Genomic DNA, 12,343 nt, shown 5'->3' with positions numbered 1-12,343 from the left:
TTATCTTTCCAAGAGAGGAAAGCTACGATAACACAGAGCCAGATATTTTTGTGATGAGGAGTGAAAGAAGAAACATACATTTCAGGTTATGTACATCAGCCGCATTGTTGACAAAATATATGTTAAAAAAGTGGCTTAGCACAGCGCTTTAATCTCACTTTATTACAGCATTACAATTGACCTACTGATCTTGCACAGTACACGAAAATGAGAATCTTCATTGTATATTTTGAGTCCATTATGTACGTGGTTCAACCTTCGGATATTGGATGACCTTAGACGGTAATCCAGTTATATACGGCTTGGGAATCCTGGGTTAAGTCCAGAAATCTCATTTTTCGCGGTGGCTTGATGCTTAGTTCGATGTGAAAAAATCTTAAAGTCGACAAAATATAACATGAGCACGTTATCGTGTTAGGGATGTAACTCTTTCACAGGGTCATGGGGTCATTGTGGTGTTATTTACTATCTAGAGACTTTGGAAGGAAATTGTACGCAGGTTTCGATGTTATGCCCTTTGAAAAAGGCATTTTCCCCGAGAATTTCTAAGTGAATCAGAAGAAAAACTTGTGAAGTCGAAAAAAATTACAAGTTATATCGTTTTAGTATGTAACCCTTTCATATATTTCCATTGAAGGATTGTTTACTCCGGATCTAGAGGTTGTTGGAATCAAATTACTCTCAGTTCCTGATGTTACGCCATCCCTTTGAAAAGAATTTCTCAGTTGACTCTGGTGAAGATGAGTGCCTAGCTTTTGGGATGCCCCTTCGGAAAAAACTACACCTAAAATGTGGTTTATACCATGTAAGCTCCTCTGGAGCACTTCCTTGACGTTATTATCAAGCTATATGGACCGGATTTCTCATGTCAGAGCTACGTCGTAAAGTTGAGCACACAGATATTATGCCGAATCCTCCAACATACGTAGTTCTAGATACTCTAGATTTCAGGCAAAGCAAGGCGTTTGTGAACTGCATACTTATGACTTTCTGTCAGTGACAATGCGTCAGGATGTCTACAATACAACATCTAACTGTAAAATAGTACGTGTTTAATGAATACTTTTTCTAACTTGAATGACTAGAGCATTTAAGTGCTAAGGTTGTCTTCAAAATTATTTTCAGCGATTCAGTCTACGCCAAAAGTATGTATTGTTTTGCGATTCACGGCATATATTTGCACATTTTGTAGCTGCTTTGTACGATTTACAGTATGGTCGAACACTTATTTTGGAAACTTCAGGCGCGCGCGGATGGCGTCCATACAATCAAATCAATATTGCTTTATAATGTCCTTCAACTGGCCAAAGCCACAGGCAATATTGGTACAAAGCAATGATTTATTACCTCACCTGCCATGAGCTATTGTCTCCCCGCTTCTCTACCATTTAGCCCACCTTATTGGCTTGGGAAATACGTGACTTGATAGCATACCGCCATCTAATCTATATATTTTGACAATATCGTCTCAGTTGGAGAACGAATGGCGTTTTCTCCGGTTTGGCTGTCAGGAAACCGAATCCACCGCACTCCGACAGTATTTCTCATCATATCTCCGTTTATACATTAAACCTTAACCTGTTATTTTTAGAAGGGGGCCTCTATGAGTAGCTTGTTTTTTGTCCCATCCCAGCTAAATAGATTAAGACAAATAAATATGTTTTTGTCCATGTGTGTGTGAGTTTGTGTGTGTTTCTGTATGTGTGTGACTGGCTGTTGCCTGATCTAATTTTGGCATACGTAAAAAACAGAAATCATATTCCACAACCCCAAGTTTCTGATGTTATCGGTTCTTATCGTGTATATTGTGACTTCAGAAGCCAAAGCTGGGGGCCATGTCTGGATCTCATGTTCGATCCAACAGAAATAGAAAAATGCAGATAACATAGAATCAGAATGATGGGCCAAGAGGAAGGGCCAAAGCAAGAATCTTGTCACGTCGGTAAGGGTTAGACATCTAGGTAATAAGATACAAAAAAAAACAGTTGCTCAAGCAACGGTATGATTTTTATGATTTTTGAAACGGTCAGACGTTTCAGGTAGCATCCGCTACCTTTCCTCAGTGACACTGGATAGTTGCCAGAACAGCAGGTTTATAAGTACGAACTATTGAGACAACGATCTTGTCTCTAAGACAATTAGATTTTTATGTCAATACTGTGTGATGTCTGTATATTGCGTGGCTGGACTAGATAAGCAAACAAGTATTTTAGTTGAAAATTTGGCTAGATTTCGATGGCAAATTTGAAGTAATGTAGGGGGTGTTTCGATTTCAAATCAGGGTGGATTTAAAATCCAAATACGTGTAATTGTTTTGATGTGTTTGAGACAATTCTAAAAGGTGAGTAAAGTACTACATGTAGTACAATTTTAATACCTGAAGTTATACCAACTTGTAGTGGAAAATCCGGCATGTAAATACATAGTTGTGTGGCAATCACAACTAGCAGTCTCTAGATTACATCGGCATAACAAGAAACAAGAAAATCGATCCATGATACATTTTTCTAGGATGCATGATATATTGGTGACCCGGAGTAATTTACATAATCCACACTAGATGAAATACAGTCCAAATTATATCAATAGTAATTGAATATTACCCAGCTTTTACCATTACAAGGATCAATGCGTTTTAAATTAGGGTCATCCCAAATGAGAAAATATAAATATTTGGGTCTTTTGATTTTGAAAGCTGTCATTATGTATCTTATTTCATTTGCCCTGGGAGGATATGTTAATGTTGATAGATTGGTTAGCTTGATAGCAATTAGGTCATGACCATTTGTTGTCTAACAGATGTCAATAACGTTCAATCCGGTTTGTAGCGGTCGTTTTTCAACAATGACAATCGTATAATAATGTAACTGAGGCTAATAAAACTTCGAAGAAAAGTTTCAAAAAACTGCGATTGCACTATAGATATGGTATATTTGTATATTTATGATAACACCCATATCATTATGAGGGTTTATTTACGATTTTATCTTCACCGTGATTAGTTGTCTATCAACCGGGTAATTAAATTGATATGGCCGGCTGCTAAAGAGCAATAACAATTTCACAAACGACTGCAGCCTTGGTTGGATTTATCCGGAACCCTATTCAGCATGGGGAATCCGGAAAATGGCTTCCTGGAATTTACGCCGTTACGGGGTGCTGTCGGGTAATCCCAGGACAGGGATTTTCGTTAGATGGAAAATGGAGAAAAGGGCCAGCATCTCATATTAATGGTATCCTTTCGTGTTTTTTTTACTGAGTGTTTGACTCTTTTTTTGTTCTGAGTGTAACATGTCCAGTATATGCTGGGACCCATTGGAAATCAACTTTTACAAGTTGAAGAGAAGAGGGAACATAGCTGCCTTGTGATGAAATAAATTAACAAATATTTAAGAGGATATATTAAAAGGAACGGGTCTTGTTTTAAACTGCAACTGGATCCATGAAAAATAAGAAATTTAAACATCTGAATATTAAACTTAAAGTTTGCTGTATTAAGCCCCATTGGGGCAAGAATATGCAATAAACTTCATTGTCATTAAAACTGTAGATGAATAGAACCTTCTATACCCAATGCTTCGACTTTGTTCACACGCATCCTGATTTACCATTTAGCATTACCGTTACGTTACCGTAGGCATTTTTGCTTTCTTATATGCATGTAATGACTTGGATTGTTATCAGCTGTAGACTGATTGATCATGACACTCCTACTGAGAAGGTTGAACTCTATACGTTAAGCCTTAACAGGAAAAACAACGAATGTAGAACGTTGTTTTCTTACAATGACCCCTACTGATTATTTTGCAAAAGATTAGTAAAGGTCTGGGGAATTCGTATATTTCATAGCATTCACTCTGATTCATCGCATTCTAAATGGCACATTAGGCATTCAATTATTGTCGTATTTCGTCGAGTCGTGACTTATTGGAGTGATTTTGTAGATTGCCTTTAAATCTATAACCATAAAACTGCAAATCGCATCTTTTAATTGCCAGCGAGAAAAATATTCTTAATTTATATTCCACCCCAGGCATCAGATAAAGAATTAAACTAGGTGCTATACTATATTGTTTGGAATGATGTAGATTCCTTGTATATTTGATTATGACAGCATATGTACAGTGCTATTTGGCATCTAATAACTCTAGTATCAGTTTGCATGCTTCGGTAAGCTGAGGCTATTAAACATCCCTGGCAGAACAAATAGTTCCCCTCCCCACTATCGATTTGTAATACATCAATAGCAGTGTTCAGTTGCTTGTTTTCAGAATGATAATTCTAGCTCTGCATAAAATCAAATATTCAAGCATACTTTAAAGCAAGTGTAAAGGATCCGTTCCTTCAGTTGTCTTAAATAAGTTGTGCTTAAATATCGGATGTTATGCAGTGATCAAGATCTAGAGAGGCGACAAGGTTTATGGATACCAAAGCTTAGTATTTTATGTGTAGGTTATATGAAAGGTTAGACTAGTTGTTTGAGCTAACTTTAGTGATAAAGAGTACGACTGTTATTAAAAAAATATTTTTTGGCGCGTTTTGCTATCTTTCAAATCGTATAATCATATGTCTCACAAATGCAATTTGGATCACTCATTGTTCGATAGTGGTTAGCTTCCAATATCGAAATGAAGAATGGTTTATAATCTTGAACATCAATATTACACGAGGACATTCCGGTAAATGCCTATTTTCCAAGTAAACCAAGCGCAACGTACTGTATGAAGAAGATATGCGGGTACTGTAAGCATGTACTGACAATGATGTATTTGTATGCATATTCGATGTGTCCTTTGAGTTCTCTGCAAACAATCATCTCCAAAATGCATTTAAGACTTGACTTTTCGAAGTGACTTCCTCAAGAACCCCTGGATTACAAGTAAGCTAGTCTGACACAAGACGCCTGGAAGTTGAATGGCACGGAAAGTATTTTTGGCATGCACTTCCAACCGAACTGTACGCTCGTCTTTCACTTGTCTTTCACACGCGTTTATTCTCTTTGCTGTAAAATTCACACAGGCGCCAGGTATTGAGAGGAATAATAGGATCCAATGGTATCATGTCCAACGTTCAAAACATGTAACGTGTTACATGTCAGGACAATTATGCGATCCAATGCTTGCTGACGTCGGTTCTTGGGATTCTCGCTTTCATGATTTGACGCGCTATCTTTTCTTCTTAGTATGCTCTAAGTTTACGATTGCTGCGTTTACGATTAAAAACGTATCACTATACAACTCCCCATCTATAAGGTACAGTGGTTGCGCCTGTCCACATTGCAGTTAAATTCAGTCCAGATAGATAAATCATTAATCTTAGATTGGATCATTTCAGGTTGGCAGATCATAACGCCGTACATTACAGTACCATGAAACCAAAGCCTTACAAACATCCCTAAATTGTGACGGAGGACGACATACACTTTCTGTAACATTTTATACACTGCATGGCACCTGTCACATCTGCATAGAGTAAATTGATCGAAGAACGTATAACTGCTGGACAATTGCACAAGGTACAATGTACGGCAACAGCTATTGAACATAGTAAAAATAAATAATAAACTTAATTATTGATTTATAACCCTACTTATTACTGATAAAAAGCAGTATTCGAAAATATTTACGTATTTTTGCGATAGAAGCGGCGTGTTGATCGCTTATTCCTAGATCTTTACCGTTTAAGATGTATGTAGGTCCAACATTTTATTGTTGGAAATCACCATAAAAACCCAGCTTTAGAACTCGTTAAGCTCCCTTTATTGGCCGATATCAGCTATCTTTGCAGAGATATCATCTTTAACAGACATATCTCTGTCAAGATGGTGCTTTCACCTGCCTTTTCAGAACCTAAGTGGCTTAACTATTCCGTAATGGCAAGCCAAATTAACCGAGAAATAGCCAGACGCATGGATCCTTTAGCGACGTAATTAGACCCGTTTGGGATAATGAACACCCCTCATCAGCTACCCTTCATCGACAAGGTCCTAATTCCTACTGTAGACGACTAGACTACGTTCAAGGTAATTTGGGTACAGAACTGGAATTAGAAAAAGGTTGCCGACTTGTCGAGACAAAAGTTATCTGATTTCGTTACCTCTTCAGGATTTGCCCTCTCAGATATCTGAAAATTGAACTCCGTGTCTATCATGTCAAAGACAACTAACGATTTTTGTCAGACCATATTAGAAACGACAAAAACATCTGTTATTAAGAAAATATGTAATAACTAACGGTTTTATGCCTTAGGTACATAAAATTACAATTTACGCGTTCTCTTCTCAATGATTTAGTGCTCAAACTCGGTAAATCGTTAAAGTTCAAAGAGATGTATGGGCCGTGGAACCGCTGCACAAAATCCGATATTTAAGCATAGTTTTTAAAAAGCCGGCGTAAAGGGTCGACGTCCGTTTCTTCAGTTATCTACAAAAACCTGAACCTTTGCGCATACTTTAAGGTTATAATATGCTTAGATTTTATGCAGTGTAATACACTGCTGGATTTGTAAAGGCAGCATGAAATCTAGACAAAAAGCTTCACTATTGTTTGGGGACATTTTATCTTGCACTTTGAAGTTCTGGAATGAATGAAACAACCCCGACGCCCCACATCTGGGACGCGTAGATTGCAGGCGCTTACTTTAACCGTTGCCCATGGATGACCCCTTCTCCTCCTATCGATATCCCATACTCAAGAAAACTCTGAGTGGAAATATTTATGAAACATTGCTCCTGGACAACAGGAATCTAACATCACTACATAATAAATCCCTTATAACGGTGCAGTCAAGCAAGGGCAATAGCAATTTCCTTCGCCGAAGGACATTGATTTTTTGGGCGATGCACACGGTCAGCCGTAGAAAGCTATATTACATGCATATTTCGTTTCTCGTTCGAGCAACCGTTTCCCATTACTTGAGGATTTAATGTTGGGTGGATTTTGAAGTGGGTTTTGCGAGCGTGTTTTCATTGTTCAAAGTGAGCTTTTGGATTACCGAGTGCATATAAGGTAGTAATACAGAGGCCTTATGAAAGCCCATCTTTAAATGCACAATATCTACGCTGCAATCGTAAACGTGGACATATTCCCTGTTTATGGCAATACATAGCCATCGCCTCCCGCCCGTCTTATTGTTAGTGTTGAAACATTTACCAGGTTTTGCGCCGTAACGGCACGTTCAGGTAATGGCGAGGCGCCCAACTCGCCAGGAATATGCGGTTTTTATTCCCACCCGAGAGGCGTTAAAACTGGCAGGCATTTTATTACGAGTTATGAATCGTGTCTGCAGACCTTACGTCAACCATCTGTTCTTATTCTCGCGAAAGGATCACCCTGTCGTTTAGGATGGAGAGGATTAGGGGGAATATATTCACAGCGTAAGACATGTGACCCACAGAAATCAATAGAGTTCCCCCCAACCCTAAGTGGCGAAGAGTCTCACTGGAGTGGCGCGCGATTGTACCTGTCAGGAACAACGCATCGCTAGCTCCTCGTCCTGCTATCTTGTAGATTAGACTTTCATTACTTAATGGTGGCGGTTTCCACCTTGCCGAGGAAAAGCTAAGGATTACTGAAGGAAGGGTGGCCGGGGCTGTCGCGTACGTGGTCGCCATACGTAAAGAGGGACTGCGAGGGTTTGGTGTAGGCTAGAGACTTAGGGAGAAGATCCTCTTCAACTGTCTGCACCGCGTAACGAGCTTGTCACCATGAGCGGCAATGTATTACCAGCTGAGCGGGAGACCTGTTGGAGATCAATTGTAACCTGCATATCTTTAACTCTATACTCACAAGGGTGAACCCTAAAACTGAAGATCCGCGTGGATATTTAGAGCTGGCGTCTCAGCTAATGGTAGAACTCAAAGGTAAGGTTACTCTAGTCGAACCGGGGGTCGTTCTGCTGACCCTTCTGCACAAGCCCCATCGGTGGCTGCAACAATTAACCTAACAAGTACGCCGATCGTGCTTGGAATATCCAGCCATGTAAAGAACACGGGAACTAGATTCGATCTTACCATAAAGAACATGGTTTTTCGAAGCCGTAGAGAGACGCTCCTATGACAGTTTTCTTGGTTCGTATCGATATTCCTGGTACTGTGCTGCTATAAACGTTTCTAAAAGTCGCCAGGCAGGGTAGAGAGGGGACTGACTCGAGGGTCGCAGGTGACGTTCATTTGATGCTCAGCATGTCCTGAAGAGGCACGCGCTGTGGTGATGTGTCGCGATGCATATGTTATTCGTTCGATGCTAATACACCCCTCGCATGCTACACCGCTTGCCGGGCGATAGCGAAGCCCCCGGAGCACGCCGCGTCGCCAGTCAACATCAACATGTAGCACGCGTTCTAAGGAGGAAGCCGGAGTAATGAGGAACGCAGTTAATCCACTGTCGATCAATAGCAGCGAATCCATCTTTACGGCGGAGTGTGTGGGGTAGAGCTGAGAAGAACCACGGGTTCCAGAAGACGAGGTACCAAGAAGCCAGCTCCCAGAACGAGAACGTCGTATATAGGTCCTATTGTTGTTGTGGTAAAGCTTTAAGATGGAAGACGGGGAGTGTGACATTGCGATTATAGACGGGGTGCCCCCGTCGGCTGACGGAAGAGCCGCCGTGGACGGTACGCTGAACCGGGTCGAGCAGCTTCAGGAAGAAACGTACGAGAGGAACGATGAAGACGAGAGGATCTTCGTCAAGAAATGGCAAATCGCCTGCGTGTTGCTGTTCGTGCTTGTTGCCGTTTTAGCGGCGGTATATTTCGTCGTCATTCGCACGAAGGCGACCAGATCGCCCCATAATTTCTACACCGCCAGGAGCAGTCTCGAACCCTTTTATCCCGTCCCCACCTTCCCCACCACCGAAGGACCGCAGGAAATCACCCGGCTCCCCGATTACCTCCTCCCGTATAATTACAAAGTGAAATTACGTCTCGATCTGTCTGAAACTACGTTTACTGGGTCGACCACGATAAATCTAAGATGCTTACAAGCGACCCAAGTGATAGTCCTAGATTGCATCGAAGGAAACATCACCAACGCGTCTGTGGCAGTGGTAGATTTGACGACGGCTGATGTACAAGTTGTGATTGAATTATTGTATGACGACAGCGAGGGGCGACTGGTTGTTTACCTTGGGAAAAGGCTTCAGGAAGGTCGCATCTATAAACTCGAGATAGCGGAATTTATGGGAAAAGTGCGCACGCAACCCCCAGGACTCTACACCACAGACTACAGACATAGCGATGGCTTACGGTAGGCAACTATCTTATTTTCTCCAATAACAATCTCTATTTTGAACTCTCTTTTGCACAATCTATTAACTTATATTGGATGAAGGAGCATTATTGTACATTTATGCTCTTATAAGCTGTAGGTCATGACGGTAAAGCCATTTTCGGTACAATTACAGTGATAAATGTGATCTAATACTACATCTACAATGGCTAACGTACATTTCTATGTACAGGATCAACTATAAGTTGACAAATCCCTTAGCTTATATTGCTGGCACTTTTAGAAGACTACGTAAATTCTCGGCTGTAATTATTTTACACCCATTGCACTTCTTATTCATTAATTCATAAAAGGGACGACTGAGTATAAATTTGTACCAAATGAATCCCCTGAGTAGCGTCTATGAAAGAAATGAATCGATGTCATTAATGTTGAGCTTTTAATCCTCGTGCTCAGGTTATTACGGTAAAATATTTGTAGATGCAGAGAAATGTTGAGAATTTAAAGGCATGCAACGAAATTTCAGGACGTAAACATATTCTGTATGAGGAAATCTGATATTATGATTTGCTGCACATTTTTGTCATTCCATACTCGAGGCTTTTGAAATGGCCAAAAAAACAAGCTACTAGAGAAACCCATTTATTTTTGGTACCACCAATAAATAGCTACTGTGCGAAACATGCATTTTCCGGCAGCGATAACGCATTTTTCATCATGTTTTGCCTCAATCTTATGGTATGGGGCTGATTCAACTTACTACGGTAAAAGAATAAACAGAAAATTGACTTTGACAATCCAGTTTTGCCGTCCTGAAATTGTATTTAATGCCTTTAAGCCAATACCAAGATTAAAATTGGAAGATACAGAATCAGTACACGATACGACGAATGTACGTCACAATCCAACATAATACTGATGAACACTGACAGGGTCACAGCCTCTTGGACCAAAAATAAGCCGAAATGACCTTTTTGTGACCATCAGATAAAACTCAATTATAGCGGTTACATTCATTCACGATCACGAGCGCTGCAGCCGCCACTGTTCTAATTACATTGCCCACATTCGTCTGCTTTGATGTGACTGTTTTTGCTAGATATTCAACAGACTTGGGCACGCAAATATCCATATTTTCGACTACTTGCAGTAAGCCCGAAGTATCGCTACGCTTTTGAATAGAACGTTTGGCAGTGGTTCAATCTCTGTGAAACCTTTAGGTCGGTTCAGCATAAAGTAGAGCTCTGTTAAGCATAGGACTCAGGAGTTTGGGGCTGCCAGTATCTATCTGTGATCTATGTTGATGTCACGTAAGGTCCAAGGAAGCCTTTCATACACAGTAGCTGTATAAAACTTCAGAAGAAAACACACCGTAACCTTTAACAGATAACAGGGTTAGATTCCCTGATGCTTTTGGAAGCTGCAGGCTCTTAGCTTCCCTGATGCTTTTGGAAGCTGCAGTCTTGATGTCAAAGAATTGATAGATATTTTTCTGCTTTTAGCGAAATTTGACTTGGCTAGACAAGGTGTTGTTACATACAGAACCATGGTCGGGCACGTCTATGAAGGTTAGACATCGAAATAATAATGAATGAAGGAATGAATGAATGAATGAATGAAGATTTTTATTGTACACACATACCCACTGGGTTAAGTACAGGTCACGAAAGAAGAATGGAATACAGATAACGTTAAATGAGTAACTATAACTAAGTAAATAGTCTGTTTCTTCTCGTTTCTACCAGTATTAGTAAAAAGGTAAGAACAGATACAGTATGTTTCATGATCGAAGGTTTGTCTAAGCTCATTAGAAATATAAATTTGACTGTACTGCTTAGGTGTATAAAGGAGGGGAACATAGGTTGTATCAGACTATAAAGTTCTGCTCTCTGTATATATATGAGATACGCAAGGAATTGTTACTCAAGCAGCTGGATAAATTTTGAAAACTGTCAGACAATTTAAGGAGCATCGCCATGTTCAGGCACAGTTTTGTATATAGACCATGCGTATCCAGAATCATGCATCACCAATGTTCTTGGATACTATCCAAAGGCTATCCAGAGCTGTGCCAGATCCTAACCCTAACTCAATAAGAAATAAAACTAAAGAAACACGGCTCTGGATGTAATATGGGGTTTGCATTTGCTTTATACGAACTGTGCATAAAATCATGTTTAGCTGTGAATATATTATATGTAACAAATCAACCTTGTCCTGGAGAAATTGATTATGAAAGCAAACAGATGGCCCCCAAGTGTGTAGTTATCATATCATAAACGACAATGAACAGCTATTTCCCAAGACACAAGAAGGGAATGCATTCATATGTCAAAATATTATCAAACAGTTAAGACTGATTAGAATGATATGGAGATCCGTATGTTGCTTTTTATATTTCAGTCCATACCATGGTATGGATGAAATATATTGTGTTCCCTCATGTTTCTTCTTCTCCTCCTTCTCCTCCTCCTCCTCCTGCCACACAGTCAAAGGGATTCAACTCTGTCATTTTTTAGTCAAATGACCTGAAATTTGGCAAGGAGGTAGAGTGGGCCAATACCCCTAGGCGTTTTTTTCATTTTTCTGATACATGCCTTTGAAAAATTTTTATGAAGGCTTTTTGGGGCATTTTTCGACAAAAAATGGATTTTTGGACCCTGAGCCCTGGTTTAACAACCAAATGATCTGAAATTCGGTATAAGGGTACCTTGAACATGTGTCTACAGAATAGCAGTCACATGTTTGGCATACACCACTTCCAAATGACTCATTTGGGGGACTTTAATGGCTATTTCAGGCCAAAAAAGGGCCAAAAGTGCTGTACCCGTTCCATGTTCTATCTAAAGAATGGCCTGTTCCATCCATGGAACATGTGTTCCATTGCAGGTTACCTGAGGTCACATTGCACGTAAGTCGTGTGTAATGACCCACACATTCAATTTTATGTGCCTAAGACCTTCAAAATGTATCAAATCTCATCATTGTTAGTATTTGCATACCTGTAATAAGATTAGTAAAGCTTTCGAGATTCAATGTGCTTGTTCTTGCATCTTTGTTCTCAATTACATAGCTACTATATAATTCATTTATTTGAGAATCTTTGCCAGTTTTACA

The 12,343-nt window shown here is 39.9% G+C and overlaps 1 protein-coding gene across 1 annotated transcript in view; it reads left to right on the top strand.

The window, feature by feature from the left end:
- The first annotated feature begins 8,038 nt into the window (after positions 1-8,038).
- The window catches only part of LOC109468396 (aminopeptidase N-like), a 34,743-nt gene continuing 30,438 nt past the window's right edge, over positions 8,039-12,343 (top strand). The window contains exon 1 of the mRNA XM_019766645.1: positions 8,039-9,244. Within this exon, the coding sequence (XP_019622204.1) occupies positions 8,538-9,244 (707 nt within the window). The 5' untranslated portion in view covers positions 8,039-8,537. The remainder of the gene's footprint in view (positions 9,245-12,343) is intronic.

Source organism: Branchiostoma belcheri, unplaced genomic scaffold, assembly GCF_001625305.1.
Source record: "Branchiostoma belcheri isolate BF01 breed outbred unplaced genomic scaffold, Haploidv18h27 scaffold2, whole genome shotgun sequence".
Lineage (NCBI taxonomy): Eukaryota > Metazoa > Chordata > Leptocardii > Amphioxiformes > Branchiostomatidae > Branchiostoma > Branchiostoma belcheri.
This window is presented reverse-complemented; position numbering and strand designations above follow the sequence as displayed.